The sequence below is a fragment of the Aythya ferina genome (assembly GCF_964211825.1).
Source record: "Aythya ferina genome assembly, chromosome: 2".
NCBI classification, from domain to species: Eukaryota; Metazoa; Chordata; class Aves; order Anseriformes; family Anatidae; genus Aythya; species Aythya ferina.
The window spans coordinates 152839358-152856809 of NC_140297.1; the positions used below are offsets into that span (position 1 = coordinate 152839358).

The 17452-nt window shown below is 38.1% G+C and overlaps 1 protein-coding gene across 1 annotated transcript in view; it reads right to left on the reverse strand.

Annotated features, from left to right (window-relative positions):
- KCNQ3 (potassium voltage-gated channel subfamily Q member 3) overlaps positions 1-17452 on the reverse strand; it is a gene marked incomplete at its 5' end in the record, with an annotated part of 197305 nt that overhangs the window by 36014 nt on the left and 143839 nt on the right. The window contains one exon of the mRNA XM_084509025.1: positions 928-1018. Coding sequence (XP_084365151.1) covers positions 928-1018 — 91 coding nt within the window. The remainder of the gene's footprint in view (positions 1-927; positions 1019-17452) is intronic.

Here is a 17452-nt window from a genome sequence, read left to right on the forward strand (position 1 = left end):
GTACTTTTTGAGAAGGAACATGCAAGTGGAAATCACCCTCTAAGCCTCTTGGTGTTTAATTCTTATCTACACCTACATGTCTCTGGGGTACAAGGGGAAATAGAAACTGAGATCCCAGAACTACTGCTGCTGGACAGTTCACCTAGGGATGCTTTTCTACAAGACCAGGCTAAGTGAGGCAGACTGCTCTCAATTTCATGATATCTATGGGACCAGAGGAAGTTTGTTAAGGTAATTTTTATAAAATGATTAATATGTCAGTTTTATACTTAGTGGGCTTTTCCTATTTTTTTCTCCTTTTGCCAAGTGGGAGGCATATAAAAATGATGTTGACTGTGGATTCCAGCATTTATAAAATAAACACACTGGAAACTCAAGAGAAAGGAATAAATTTTCTTCAAATCCATTTTCTCTCTTTCATGGATACTAAACGGAGACACTGCTGGCAACAATTTCAGTTATGCTACTATCAGGCATGAGTTCAAGTCCAATGCTGACAAACTCCTCTAAAGAGATGCTGTGATTTACAGAATATTATAGAATAAATCAAAATTATTGAGAGATCCTCCCAATTTTTATTTATTTATTTATTTTTCAAAAATGCTTAGTTCTGGCCTGGTCAATGGGAAACTTTTTGGTCCTTCAGTGACAGAACTGTTGGGTACCTGCTGAAAATTCATTATTTAAAAGTTTTGGGCTTGTGTTTTTCCTCCTGCCTTTCTTCATTTTTACTCATTCGGTGTAAACTGTACCCTTATATATTCTCTGTACCCTTATATATTCTGTAGTATATAAGGCTACAGTCTCTGCCCCAGGACCAATGGAAGACATTTTACTGCATGCAGACCAATTTTTCATCACTGCTGAAGGAACAGATTTGCACTGAAGGACATTAGCAGGGTGATGCACTGGCCACAGACTACTTACCAACAAGAGGAGCCAGTCTCCTGAAACAGTTTCATATTCCTTGAAAGTTGTCAGGACAGCTAAGATCAAACACCCCAAAACAATCAGAAACCTGGAGTGAAAAAAAGAAGAAATCAGGGCATTGTTATTGCTCTGTATTTGCATGGGACATTTTGCCTACAAAGTCCTAGATAAAGGTCTTCAGGAGGTGACTCCTTCACCTTGCGTGAGCAGTGGGGTGAGCTCTCATGAAGATCAAAGGGAACTTGGAAGTCATGGCAAAATCATGAGAAGTTCCTAAATCAGAATAGCCCCCCCAAAACACACATGAATTAACTCTGTTGCATTCTTCACAAAGAAAATAAATAATATTGCATTCTAGGACAGGATTATATGATATGTAATACTCAGGAGGTCTATTCCAAGCTGATGTGCTGTGTGCTTCATAAAATAGCACTGCAGTTACAGAGAAATAAATCTACTTGGCACATGCTGAGACCTGAGAAACAGTAAATGCTTCAATAAAATGCAGCACTGGGACAAACCTTCCCTTGAAAATAACACTGCTTTTCTTTTTCCTTCTCTTTTTGCACTCCTTTTTATGTAGATGAAGAGATGAAAAGGCTTGAAAAAGAAACAATAGAGAGGGTAAAATTCTGCTCTCCAGTGAACCTAGTACGTGATAAATCACTGCCCTTGCGCTATTGTCTGTGAGGCCCTAGAACACAGAGATCTGTCAGAAAATTTAACTCCCACAGCTGGTAAATCCAATCTAGTCCAATCTAAAGTCACGTTGATCTGCTTTATAAAACTATTCCCAGGTTCAAGCTATTCAAAATCTTTTATACATAAAGAAGTAAGAAAAATCAAGGGAGTCTCGTAAGTGATTGCTGTGAAGTAGAGTGGGGGAAGCTCATAGTCTAGTACTTCATGTACCCAGATCATGGGCATTTGAACGTGTTCCAAAGCCTGATCCACAGGAACAGAGGGGCAGGTGGCCCTGGAAATATTTCAGAGCTTAGTGAATAAATTGGAAGGATGTCTCTGTAAAAGCTCTGGATCCTTGACTAGGAATCATCAAAGAAATGATAGGCATTAGGCATTGAAATCAGCCAAGGGGTGGAAAAACAAAAACAAAACAACAACAAACAACTTGTTAAGACTTGAACTGTATTTAGTGTGTAATCCCTGTTCTGAAATTCAGCCTGATACCTAAAGTGTCATTTCATTTCTTGCTGAATAAATCCCTGCTTTCTTTCACTGGGTGAAATGTCCAGAGTCCATAATCTGGGGCTTGGAGGCAGAGGGAATGATGGTGGTATGGAAAGAAGGCTCAGCTCAGAGATGCACATCCTCTAACCTGTCCTGGGGATTTGTTTCCTTTGTGTATGGGGAAACGTAGGGCTAAGAGATCATATCCTGACATTTTACAGAGTTTCTGCAGCTGGAACAGAAGGGGAGAGGCAAGCTCCAGGTATCTCTCCCTGCCTTTTGGGGAGGCATTTCCTCTAAACACCATTAATTAGTGCCTTCATGCAAGGAACGGGCAGCAGTGAAACACCTCACAGCAAACCCTGAAAGATTACATTGCTGCCACTTTCCTAGCCTTGAGCCTTGTTCAGCCTCAGGTTTCCTATGCCAGGATAATCACCTGGAAATTTTCAGATCAGCCATTTTGAGCAAGGTTAGAACAGATCTAAATGGATTTGCTTGTGGTAACTGATTCTGGATTTCTTTGACAAGTTTCACCTTCTCCCACTCACCAGCCATGCTCTAGAGCAAGGCTTATGTTTTTGGTAGAAAACAGTGCAGGATGTGTATTTTGCCATTAACCTACAGCCACACTCATGCCACAACCAAGGCTTTAACCAGTTAACTTAGCAATTCCGTGATCACACTTGCTTTGTCACACCATAACTTGCTGCCCTCATCTTGAAATTAATCAAGACCCACAAGCCAGATACCCTACACCTCCCTGAGCAAAATGGTGAGAACTCAACCAAAAAAATGTGATTCCTTCAATCAGCTATAAATCAGATATGATTTGCCAAATTACAGCTATTACAGTGGCACCATCACTGATTCTCCCTTTGAAAGCTTGAGCTTGAGCTACATGATGCTTTCCATTACAGCCATTTCTTTACACCATGTGGAAATTCAGTCACCCATCAGCTCATAAGTATCACTTAAATGATTTAATGAAAGGCAAATAACACTGAAAACAGTCCAAGGAAATTACATCATCAGCTACTTAAGACATGAATTTATGGTATCATGAAACAGAACAGCACTGTAACATAAAGATGATGTGCAGATTTTTGTCCAAAAGCAAGACAGAAGATAATTCAGTAGTGAACCTGATCTAGTGGGTGGCATCACTGCCAATGGCACGGGGGTTGGAACTAGATGATCTTTAATGTCTCTTCCAACCCAAACCATTCTGTGATTCTATTCAATTAAATAATCTTCTGCCAAAAAATGCCTGCGGTTTTACCACTAGAGGGTATCGGTGCTCCATATACTAGACAGATCCTGCTCGTTCCTGTTTTACTTCCCCATGAAACAAACACATTGCAGGTGACGTTCAGGTGGTCGCACCCCTGTATTTGATGTGCAAGAAAATGAATCTCGCAGTGGTGAAAAAGCTTGTTCTTGTTCACTAGAAGATAACAACAACAAACCACAAATATTGGCCTGAATGGGCCAGAGGCACTTCTTGCTTAATCACTCTGTGCAGCACAAGCCCACGGTGCAGGTTCTGCTGTTCCAAGTGAGAGCCCACCTTCAAAAACAACAGATCGTGGAAGATAAAAAAGGAAAACGAGGGTGGGAGGGTGAGACTGGAGATCACAAGTCACCATGAGTGATTTCAAAGGTGAATCCCAGCAGGGGACATGGTTTAACCCCCCGTCTGTAAAAATTTTCTGAATGCAGCCCAGAAGTGTTCCTGCTGAGATGCAACTTCTGAGCAGGAACCACATTCCCCCCAAAACTCTCAGCCCACAAAGCCAAGATGCTGCTCCTTCCTGCAGTAATCTGGGGTGCAGTGATGAAAAGGCTGTGCTGGGACACGTAAATGTAATCCATCTTGGAAGCATTAGATATCTTCCTACCTCACTGCTTCCGAAGGATAAACACCCACTGCAAGTTAATCAAATCACATCTCAGCAGTCCTCATTTACCATCTGAAATGATGATCGTGTTCAGAGCACATTGTGAATTTTAATCTCCATTGATACTATGAAACCCATTGCTTCCCTGCAGCCTGTCCTGTTTCTTTCTGATATTGGTGTTTACAAAGTCCAGAACTATTCTTAAGACCTTTTTATGGAAGATGTTACACGGGCTTTTTTTTTTTTTTTTTTTTTTTTTACTCATGTTGATGGCCTAGTGATCAGAAAAACTCAGACTTGCTTGACCATCGCTGAGCCTATACAGTCCCATGGAAATAGGAAAATAGCTGAGTCTCTACTGTCTAATCTCATATTTTAGAGGCAACACCATGGGCCTAGTCATTGAATCTGACTGTAAAATCATAAGGGGCAAATCACAGCAAAAGAAACAGTGCTGAAATCACAGGGGATGTGCAGAGGAGAGGCTAACAGTGACCTGGGAAATCATTTGCCAGAAAGGGAATCTGAAATTTACAGTTATAATGAAACCATCCAAGAGACATATTGCACTAAGGGTTAGAAGAAATAAATGGGGTAAAAGTCAATGTTTAGCAATGAAAATTGAGTCCTATTAAACCTAAACTTTCTAATAACAGTGTTTCAGCAGGTGGCAGTCTGCACCTCTAGATTGTAATTTAGATATGCTAAATGAGGGTCTTAATTTACTTCTTCAGATTTAAAATTAACCTTGCTATCATTTTACATAATTTTTCACAGACCATTAAATTATACCTATTTGCAGGATTATTCCTAAAATCTTGATTATTTTGTTGTATGTGTAAGTTATAGACCACCAAATGGCAGTGCTCTTTTGTCACTGTCACAACTAATGTGCTATTCTAGGTAATAAATGTTCTTGCTATTGGGAATCACATTTAACACTCATATTTTCAAATCATACTATTTTGAGTTATTAAAAAGAGTATTCCAAAAACAATACATATTTCTTCCAAGAAAGAACAAGTAATTTATGACCATGCTAGATCATTAAACTAATCCTTCTTGGATGAACATCACAGATTGTTTTGTTGATAGATTTTTATTTCTTTTAATGTTTCATATTCTTTGAATGTTTCTTCCATAACTGTTTTTATATGAAGTCAACATAATGCAGATCTGAGAACTTTTATATTTTCACCGTATATAGGTTCTTGTCATGTATCCTGTTCAGCATATCTTCCTTCAAATTTTAACAGATCACATAGTAATTTGCTTATAATTTATTCCAAAACTTAGCAGTTCTTTTGAAGCTGTCATGAGGACTAGAAACATCATAGGCAGGTCAAACAGTATTTGCATCTGCCATCATTTTAGCAATTTTTTGTCCTATGTGAAGATCCTTGCCATTACATCACAATCTGTCTGCAAGAATTTTCTTGAGTATATACACGCAATATTAATTTGATTTTTTTATAGCTCTTTGCTATTATACATGTTACTTAAGCTAACAGTTACATTGATGGAGTCTTGATCTTCTATAGTATCATCACCTATAGTGACATATATAATAGGACTATCTGTGGACATCAGCAATCAAATTCCTCAATCAGACTTACAATTAACAGAGAGAAACATATGCTTCTAATATACAACTCATCTTGTTTTGAAGTAGACAGTTCAAACTGGTCAGATGTACCTACAGAGACGATTTCTTCTCTAGATCTGTAAGAAAACCTTCTAGTGACTCATTCCGATGTGAGGGTGGTCAAACACTGGAAGAGGTGTCCTAGAAAGGTGGTTGATGCCCCATGCCTGTCCTCACTAATGTGCTTTAACTTTTGGTTAGCCCTGAAGAAGTCAGGCAGTTGGACTAAGATGGTCTCTGAAGGTCCTCTCCAACAGAACTATTCTATTCTATTCTATTCTATTCTATTCTATTCTATTCTATTCTATTCTATTCTATTCTATTCTATTCTATTCTATTCTATTCTATTCTGCTCTGCTCTGCTCTGCTCTGCTCTGCTCTGCTCTGCTCTGCTCTGCTCTGCTCCATTCTATTTTAATTCTTTCAGTACCTAATGCGGGCTTACAGAAAAGCTGGGGAGGGGCTCTTTATCAGGGAGTGTAGTGATAGGACAAGGCGTAATGACTTTAAACTAAAAGAAGGGAGATTTAGGTTAGATATAAGGAAGAAATTATTTACACTAAGGGTGGTGAGGACCTGGAACATGTTGCTCAGAGAAGCTGTGAATGCCCCATCCCTGGAGGTGTTCAAGGCCAAGTTGAACAGGATTCTGGACAACCTGATCTAGTAGGTAGCAGCCCTGCCCATGGCAGGTGATCTTTAAGGTCCCTACCAACCCAAAATACTCTATGATTCTATTCTATGGAAATGGAAATATTTACTGTGTAAATTAGCTGAATGCCACACTTGATGTTCAGCACTATTTTGGATTTAATTACAAATCCTATATTTTAATAAAGTTTATATGCTTTTAGTACTGAAGGAATTAGCCTACTTGCTTTACCAATCCACTTCTTACACAATCAGATACCTCTGATATCCCTTGTTGCAACTTTTGATATTATATTTACATGTAGTCCAGAATCCCACTTGCAAGATAATAATCCAGGCTCTGGGCAGGACAGCTTCTTGAACAAATACTACTAAGATATCCCCTTCAGTGGAACAGTGCATAGACTTGTATTTGCTTTCACATAATCAGTACCATTTATTGCAAACCCATTGGAATTTCCAGTCTCCGAAAGTTCAGTTGAATCTGAGATGGTTCTGCTTTGCTCCATTTGGTCCTTTCTTGTTTTCCCTTAAAACTTGTGAACTAGTTTCATTATGTTCTGCCACCTGGTAAATGCTAATGGATTTCTCTAAGATTGCATCAGGAAAATCCAGAAGAGCTTCGCATGTGTGTTTTTTTTTTTTTTTTTTTTTTTTTTTTTTTTTTTTGATTCCTGATACAATATGGTCCTAAAAACAGGGTTCCTACAAGTTTTCCTAAATTTCATATTGGAAGGGTCTTTTTTCCTTCAATTATTGGCTTTGGCCCATAAGGATTAAAATTGGATCTTTCCTCATACTTCTTTAATTTTCTCCTTATTTCCACCCACCGTCTTTTTCTCTGTATCCAAATTTCAGCTTTCACAGAACATCTGCAGTATCCTGCACTGATTGTTTTATGGTTGTTAATGAGAGTCTTGAGTTGGGATGTTTAACACTAAAGAAAAAAAAATCATATATTTGAGAAAAATTCTTTAGAGGGAAGGGAATGCACATCAGACTTTCACAGAGCTGGGAAAACTCACTATTTAGTTTTTCAGTTCTTTCATGTCTTCCATTTCTCTTTCACTGCATCTATCAATTTTGCTGAATACACATGCATATGCACAGCTCTGTGCAGGAACCCCTGGTCCAATGCCATCAGAGAGCAAGAACAGGGTAAAAATTACACATTCAACAGGCTAAATTGCACTCTTGCTATACTGTAATGGCAGAAAGAAGGGAAGATTCTCCACATATATCAGGAGGAAACCCTGGGAAGCAAGAAATCTGAAAAGGGTTCCTGGTCTCAATGGCACACTACCAGTTTCAGGAGACAATAACTGGTAGCCCAGAATGACATCAGTCTACTGGTAACAGGAGGGAGGACCATTATAAGTAGAAAACTGAGTTAGGAAGACTTTATTCACACCTAAGCAGTCTTTTATGTCCCTGGGTTCTGTATTGGCAGGAATTCCTGTGGATGGGTTTCATTGCCGGTTTCCTAACTTTGGAAAGCTTTTAAAAAGCAAAATCTGGGAAAGAAAAGCTGTGCTTCACACAAAGGAATTTAAGGCACTAAAGAACAGCTTTTAAGTCAGATGGTTCCTTCTTTCCTCCAAGCCAAGAGCCTGGTTAAGGCCTCCTCTTTTTGTTGCCTTTTCTTCTTGTCCATTGTTAAAAACATTTTACTTTGATACCCTTTTAATTTACCATTGACAGCTTTCTTAAAGAGTCTAGAATGCTCATACAAAATAGTTTGGGTTAGCAACATCAGATATCATGAATACCACCATCATGAATTTTCTGTTTTAGGAGATATTTCAGAACAATGGAATGTCATATTTAGCATATAAAAGTGCAAAATATAAACCCTGAGAAATGTCTGCCTGATAGTTCTCAGCTTGGAAGGCAAGTGTCATCCACCAAAACACCATTTCCAGCTTGTCTTTGAGACAAGTCTTGAAGATGCTCTGAGGGTCCTAGCATTCATAGGTTCCAAGAAGAGGCCCAGATGTCTTAACACATGGGTGATTAGGGACAGGTTGCAGAAGCAAAGGGTAGGAAATAACAGAATTAGTTATCAAGGAGTTAGATGTGTTGTGTCCTCCTGTGGCCTGAACAAGGTTGGAAAAGACTGATTGTTGCAACTAAATATTCTGAATTGCTCTGTTAGTGGCTTTAAATTCTATTTTTATATTAAGTGAATGACATTGGACTGAACTATTGTTTGGGGCTTTTATCTGCCATGACTAGTATGCCTGTCCATGGCCTTATCTCTCTCTAGCAGCATGCTGCTAATTGAGTTGAGACACATAGACTATGAAACACGGTGGGCGATGCAACACAAAACAGCAGGAACAACAAAGAGACAAACTGCTTTACCCAGCAGCCCTAGCTACAGTAACTGCAAATCAAATGGGATTCAGAAATGGCTCTAACAGGACATTCTCCAAAGGACTTTAGCAAATTTGTGTGAAACCGCTTGAAAGTAAACTTTAAGATTCATACATTGATTTCAGCTAAATTTTGTGAAATACACATGTAGGACATTTGAAAGTCAGCCTATAATTCAGCAATCAAATGCCTGAAAACCCTGTAAAGAAGTAAAGTGAATTTAGAGTATATAATGAGTCTAAGGTAAGAGTATTAATCATCCATATCAATAGTTAAACATCCTGAGTAGGAGTTTCCAGGAAGCTGTCTTTCTAAACATCACCAACACTGTTGTGTTCAGGGAGATGAAAGATCAAAAAGTCCACTTCCAAATGCAACAAAATCTCTGAGATACCTGAGAGTTAACATCTCTCACACAGGCATGCACTGGTATCAAACTCTTCCCATTTCTTTTAAAAAAGCGAAAGAAATGTATTACGCACTCCCAGTTAATTTTTAGGAAGCTCCAAATAATGCAACAATGGCGAAACATCTGAACCCATTGTCCTGTCATTTCCCTTCACTGCACACACTGTTGTGATATTTTCTGCCTCCTCATTTGAAATATCTGAAAATCAAAAGACTGTAGGGGAGAAAAGAAAAAGAACAGTCAAGCAACTTACCTACCCTTTCTTCTACCTGACAAAATTCCCTTTTCTGACAGGCATGCACATAAAACATATTATGTTCTCCACCAGCAATATTGTTGGGAGTGAATTTCTATCATCAGGAATACAGCTCCATCTTGAATAGCCTCTGTGGTCCCTTATTTTAGGGTTTAGGTTTCTAGAGTGATAACATTAATTTGACAGCTGGCCAGATCCCTTGAGTGGGATGAAAAGAGAATCTTTACTATTTACCATTTACTTCTAACCATTTTGGAGTTCTGATGACATATCATTTTTTCTATTTTGGAAAAAGCATTGCAGAAGAACATGCTTTTTAAGAAAAGCTAATACTTCAGATATAATCTAACTTTTTGGATAGGTGGGATCACCATGTGAAAAAGCAATTTCCAGTTTGGACTGTGCCATCTCAACATCCACCACACACTCAGCTCTATGTGTACACACTGGTACTTAAGACAACAATCTCAGTTTCTACATGGAGTAGAATATTCAGAAAAAATGTTTGCATGGTGGCATTTCCAATTGACTTTTTTGTATGGTCAGAGATTTGTAACTAGGTATGAAAAAGATGCATGGCCACACATGAACTGCATCCCATGAAAATGGGATAATGTATAATTAAATATATAATATATTATATGAATATTATATTTTATATAATATATTTATTTATTTATAATAGTGTTTTTTCAATGTTTCATCTTTAAACTAATGAAAGTATGTCAGTAAAGTATGTCAAAAACTTTAAAGTGATTCAGTAAGGGATCCATAGAAGCCTTGTCATAGGGAATTTCTATATGATCTGCACCTCCATGGGAAAGAGCAAGAGTGTCTGCAGCTCCCAGTGGGTTAAAAACCTATGGTGTTAACACAGCCACTGAGGTCAACAGAAGAACATCTGAAGCATATAGAATTAATAAGTTGTATGTGCTCCACTTTCACCTTTAGTTCCCATTCATTAGTGAATTATGAGTTGCGTTAGCATGGCAAATGAATCACATCCTCCCTGAAGGTGAACTGCAGATAAGCACTTTAGAAGTCATTGTGCCACCAAAACTCTGTTTGCACAACCAAACATTAGCATGTGGTATTTGTACCTATGTAAATTTGATGCTGTTTTAAAGTATTTCTGCTGCTTTGCATTACCATAAGCAATTAATCAGCATTCAAAATTCAGAACGATCATCTATAAGCATGTGATATTTCATTTGAAGTCTGAAGTTGAAGTCTTTGGAGAAGGTTATCAGCCTTTTCCAGATCTGCCCAATTTTACTTCTGTAGTGTTTCACCAGCATCTTTAACAATGTTGTTAAATATAATGTATGATGGCCCTTTTGCTCAACTGACTTGTTAATATCTCAGATTACATTATCCTTGTTTAACCTGACAGTTTTAAATAAAGACAATCCTATCAAACCTTCAGAAAAAAAAGGCAATATGGAAGGGAATATTTTTATTTGTTTTTCTTTGAAGAAAGATCTCTGTTTAGTCAAGTCATTTGAAATAGAACAGAATTCAGCATACGTAAGTATATTCAGAAAAATAAAACCCAATTTGCAGTAATGGGAAATTCTGCATGCAGAATACAATCTAGCAAAGCAGTTAAGTCTGCACTAAGCAGCTCTATTGAGACTTGCATCCTCAAAGAAGATGAATCTTCAGTTCTCTCCTAAATGGAACAGCTAGCTTGACTGAAGAAGAGTTCTCTATAACAAAGTAGTAATGGGCACAGTGGGACATAGCCTTGACAAGACTTGCCTATTCTTAATCAACATCCACGAGAATAGGACTTCCTGTTCCTAATTTGAGCTTTTCCACTTCCTTCTGTTTTGGCATCAGTGCAGAGAGGGTCTGGAATCTCAATGTTATAATGAATCTGTAAGACTAGAGAGTTAAATCCATTGTCAGGTACAGCATAACAGATCCGACCAGCAGCTAGCCAATAAAGCTCATTCAGTGAGCTGAAGTGCCCTCTGAGCTCCATTGACTGTACCAACTATTTATCTTTACTGGGATTGCAGATACTTAACTCACAAGTAGGCACACAAAAATATTTGGATGCATGAATTTAACTGCTTAATCACAAGTTGAATCTCCTCTAATTTAGGTGAACAGAAGCCGAAAGCCTGAAGCAGAAAGCAACAACTCTGATGTTATGCTCACAGTTTGCAATGCCTCTGCCAGTCCCAAATACCAGGATGACAGAGGGGGTTTGCATCAGACATACAGAGCATTTCCCTTTTGCTAAGCCTAATCAAGTGTGGCAGGGGATGAATGTCAGGTTTAGGCTTTTTAATCGGCATTCCAAATAACAGTGATGGTTGAAATAGACTTCCAAAGGGTTTAGAAAGGCAAATTTTCTCCCACCAGGACATCTCCAAGGATGGGGTGACACACTTGCCATGTGACTAGATAAACCATTAGTAAGTGAGCACTAGGCAGTAACTCTTCCTTGGATGAACTGAACAAAACAGACAATATCTCCGGTATCTCAAAGCACTGATTATATATACATGTAGATATACTGCTTGCCAGCAGTAGTAGTCATGCAAAGGCTCAGAAGACTGCTCTATACTCCAAGCAGTCTATATTTTGTTTAAGCAAGAAATAAAGATTTAGGGATACGTGTTTTTTTGTTTGTTTGTTTGTTTGAGTGTCAGAGTGCAGTTTTACCTGTTTGCTTGTATTTTGATTCGATAAAAATCAGGCCAGATGCACATGAAGTACAGTCCAGGATTTACCTCAGCTTGTTGCAGACATTGCCAGTGCAATCTCAGTGTGCTTGGCTCCCTTTAAAGTAGTAGGGAAAACTGGGGACCTTAAAAGCATGATTCACCTCCTCTATTTTAGGTATCTACTTTCGGATTAGATCAACCATGTATTAGATGTGTCTACTTGCCAATCTAGAAAAAGCCCCAGGTGACTAGGTCAGATGAATCTCACTCACAATGTCAGATAACAAGCCATTGATCAAACCCCAGATTCTATCACAATGTATGGAATGATAAAAAAGAGGTAAAAGGGAAGAAATTTTTCCATTGGGTCTCAGGGCACAAATGTCTAAATACAACCTTTAACAGCAGGAAGAAAAAAGTGTTGTATTTTCTTACTCTATCTTCCCAGTGTAACCACATATAGCATGTTTGACACTCAAATGTTTGCCAGACTGAAAATTGAAAACTCATTAGATGAAATCAAAATTAATTATGAGATATTCTTAAATACACTTTTCTCCCTCCCTTATTTTTGCCCCTTTGCGTGTAAACATTCTAGTGTTTTCCCATAGCTAAGACAACTATTAAAGCAATTATTTCTAAAGAATAGAAGTTTGTTTTCTTCTATGAAGGTAATGTCAGAGAAAAGTTGAAGAACCAGGTATTGCAATCCCCACCTCACCCAGTAAAATTATGTGAGCTGGTAACAATTAGTCTACAAATTATTTGAATTCAGAGAGTGCTTTGATAAGTTTGATGATAAAGTGAATTACTCACAAAGACAGTGCTTGAAAGGTTTTGGTGGTATATACTTCACATTACATTCTCAGCACCATTTCAGCCATTGTGACATTATAAAAATAAACACAGTTACAGACAGCTTTCTTGTAAAGTTACTAGATGCATCTCAAGGATCCCACATTAAGTGTATTCTAAACAGATGTAATGCAGCTGTGGATTTTATCTAACACAAATGATTCAACATGCCTGTAATAGAAAGCATATAAGTTCTGTATGCACCATTGTTGGAGTTATGGGGCAGCCTGAGAATATCTCATGCTTTAGCCTCTTGAGGGAACTTTTGCTCCCTCTTTCCTCCTGCATGGATCACTGCATTCCTTCTTTCACAGAAGGTCAAAAGGATACAAAAGCATGTGAAATCTTTCAAACCTAAGTTTTTTTTGCCAAGAATTTCAAATCATTCTCCTTATACGAGGCACAGTTCCTTCTCTTTGTGCCACGCTGTGCATGAACAGCCTTTCTCTAGGATCTGGACAACTAAAGTAAATAATGCAGCAATTACCTTGTACATTCAGTTACATCTTTCTACTTTGCTCCAGTGCTTAAATTCGTAATATCAGCTTTATATTTTCTGTCACTTTTTAGTATGTGGAAAATTTTATGCTGGAGGATGCTGTCATATACACATTTTTCCTTAGTTCCTGAAAGTGTCTGCTTGGCATTTCTGGAATGGCTTTTGTTCATTCGTTAGTTTACAAAGCACATGTATGTTCATTTGATCTTTATTACTGCATTAACCTTTCCATTATCCAAAAACGTACCTCAAAAGCAGAGTCTATATTACAAACAACATGTCCAGCAGTGACTTTATAAGCTGATTTGGTAGCAATTCCTATCAGTCAGTTGATGTCTCACAGACCCAAACTTCATGAGATAGATAAAAGAAGAAACAAGAAGCAACAGCTAAAAACAGATTGGATTCAGGGGTTATTAGCTGCTCTGCATTTGCTTTCACGGTACAGCAAGCTAAATAGATTGGGTTCACACAAACAATTGCTTCAGCTAATTTTCCTAATTGATATCAGTGCATTGTGTCAGACATTTTTTGCATATGTGAGTTTCCTTTATTTTCTACTTCCAGCTAGGAACAAATTGAGGATAGATATATTTTCTGGGATTTATTCATTAAAATCCATGTTACATTTTATTTCACAAGTATATAGCCTTTTCGGTAGTATATATAGTATTTTTGGCAGTGACCAATTCTTATATCTTAATGACCCTCTAGAGTCAACATGCATCAATATGGTATGTTTCCGGTGTTTCTAGTTTGCTTTTAGTTTTTACTGTTCTAGTCTGTTATCAAAAGACAATCTCCCTATGCTGAGTCTGTTTTGCCTGTGGTGGTAATTGCTGAGTGATCTCCCTGCCCTTAGCTCAACCCATGATTTTTTGCTTTCATTATATCTTCTCCCCCATCCTTTTGAAGATGTGGAGTGTGAGGGCTGTGTGCTTGTGTTGAGATACCTACTGGTGTGAAATCACCACATCCAGCTACCAGCACTCGGGAGAACTAGCATTAAGTGAAAGCATGACAAAGTTTTCCTGGGTTATCTGACTGTCTACTGTTGCTTCAGGTTAACAGTGTGCTCCCAAAGAAATTCCAGCTGGAGAACAGTCAATGAAGCCTTTAGAAAAGTTTTTCATTCCTTGTTGCCTAGTAGCAACTGAGAAAACTTGAAATATCATTCTGAACATCCAGGTTGGTGAATTTATCAGACAACAATCTGCTTCCAGTACCATCGTATCCTGGCTGAAGCTAGTTCAGGTATTTCTACATCCCACTGAAACCTGCCTCATAGTCACATATTTATTTATTTATGTATGTTTCTTAAATGCAGTACATATACAAAGGCCACCATTAAAGTAATGACAGCTTGAACAGAAGTGTCACAAAATCCAGGAAGTCTTTGATGTACAGGATGACATACTTCAAGTATTTTATCTTCCTCTTCTAAATTAAGCCAAGCAACAGATTTGGCATCAGGAGGGATGATCTCTTTCACACCACACTAGCATTGAGAGTTGGCTTAGACCTGGATGTTTTCTCTCCCCTGGAATATAAGGCACTTCCCATTTCTTAGGCTCATCTGAAAATTATTTTGTTATAGCAGAAAATGATAAAGGGCTCATTCTTCCTCATTAACATTATAGTTGAGAGTGCTGGCCTTTAATATAGACTGAAGAAAACAGCTTCAGGCTCATCACAGAGGTGTTGTTGTCATTGTGCAATGCATAAGTCGATAGTTTCAGATATCGCCTAGAGAAAACACCTAATTTTCTGTGATTGCTTATGTCTGAAGTCGTTGTAGCCTTTTCCAATGAAATGGAGGACCCCATCTTCAAAGCCAGAAACCTAACCCCAGTGGTTTTAACTCCAGCATATGCAGTGGTCATGCCATTGAAATGAATACAGAAAGAAGCACATCTGTCTCCTTGCTCCATCTTCTTGCACTTCCTCCACTTTCACTGCTCCAGCATCTCTCCTTGGTTCTCAGGACATTGGTAAGAAGCAGATGTGGGAGCACAAAGTGTCAAATGTAAAGTGCTAAATAAAGGAAGCAGACATTGGTAGCTTTATCCTCCCCTCCCTTCACCCTCTTCATAAGGATTAAAATATCTTCTGATGAAGAGAGAGAGTATCTTTTTTACGAGAACTAAAAATATTACAGGAAATTAAATAGGGCTGTGAAGATGTTAAATCGAGAAAGTATATTCAATCATTGTAACATCTTTTATGTCAGATTTGGTTCTGATTTAAGCTCAAAACCTCACAGCAAATGTAACTTCGGAGCCAGAGTGTATGTCGGTTGCTATATTTATAGATGGTGTTACAGAAGTGTTCTTCCCTCTTTACATGCAACTAGTCAGTAGACAGCATGCCAGTGGGTAGTACTCCAGAATACATCTGCTTGGTATAAAGGCTCTAAAGCGTCAGAAAGGTTTAATTTAGCAGCTTTAACTGCATGAGTTGTTGACATGGTTAGATGTGAGCAACCAGAAGTGATTTAATTATTTTTAATATGAATACCCAATTACTACAGGCAGGTTTGTGCATATGTGTACACATCTGAATTTATTTTATGGTAACTAAACATCCTTTGGGAGAGCTGAAAAATCTGAACTAACTTGATCATCACCTCTACCCTAAATAGGATTTTCTAAAATGCTTGAAGAAGTCAGACAAATCAAATTATTCACTGCTTTTCTAAAGTCTTCCTACTCTTTAGCCAAAAAAATAAAAATAAAAAGAGAGAAAGACAGAAGTGACATCTGTGCATTGGGGAATGAAGCCTAGACAGAAACATTTGGGAAACTTAAGAAAGAGCATGAAAAAAAGTAAGAGCTTGATCTTATGCTTATGGAAATTGCTGGCAAAGTTCTCAGTGCCTGTAACTGAAGGATCAAAACTCAAAGCATGAGCCCAAGAGAGGACGAAAAGAAACAGGATCTATGATGAAAACCAGCAGGCACAGAGAAATGGTGATAGTCACACAGAAAAGCCTGTAGCCACTTTCATGTAAAAAGCTTCATGCTTCAATGACCTATGCACATCTGATGTCCAGTGCATTCCCTCTTTGGGGTAGATGGCCACAAATATACTGTTGCTATGCACTGAACTGCAGGCATTCAAAGCTGATGATCATTTTTCTTCGACATTTATATTTTCCTCTTTCTCTTATTTCACCCCCAGTCCATCTGGTGTCAGCTCAAGATTTTTTACCCTACCAATTCTGAATAGCCATTTCTCTGATGAATGAGAGAAGTCTTAAAGAATGATTTAAAGACAGATCTTACGGTTGTAAGAAAACCTTCATATTGTAGTAGCTTGGAATACAGATGGCAAATTGAGATGCCCTTTAGCTAACGCTGTAGTTTCATGTGCTTTCCAACAGGCAGATATGTACAGAATAGGAGAAACCTGCTGGAGCAATGAAAGGCTTGGAAGCAGACAGGATTTAGCTAAGGTTGTTTTAGGAAAAAGAATTAGTTTTGAATTTTACTGTAGCAGTTGTGAAGGCCTGGGGCTTTAATCCTACAAAGACTTTAAACATTCAATCTGTACTGGATATACAACCATTCCCTGTTCACAAGAGAATTCTTTTCTGATTTTCTGATTGAGATTTCTGAAAAAAAGGAAAAAAAGAAAAAAAGAAAAAAAAAAGCACATGATTCAGCTCTCATTGATCAGCTGAACTATACTATGCTGCAGAGCTTGTTAGGATATAATCCTTTTGGTGGAGTTAAATTTTAACAGACTGCTGGGGTTATTTTCGGTTTGTCATGTGATAGCTGATTGTAATCTCATTGGTACCCACTGAAAAGGCAGGAAGGATGATGGCTGTGCTACAGCTGGTGGTGAAAGGTTATTCTTAATTTTGATCTGGCAAATGAGTTATCAACCATCATGAATGACAAGATTCCTTCTCCCACTCAACCAGGGATGAGCAGACTTTCAAACATATTGTCTTAAGAAGGAAAAATTACCACACCACTTCAAAGACCAGGTTAAAAATCGCAGATATTCATTGCCACATTGCAGGAGACTAAATTGCATCCACCTCTTTCAGCTCTGCC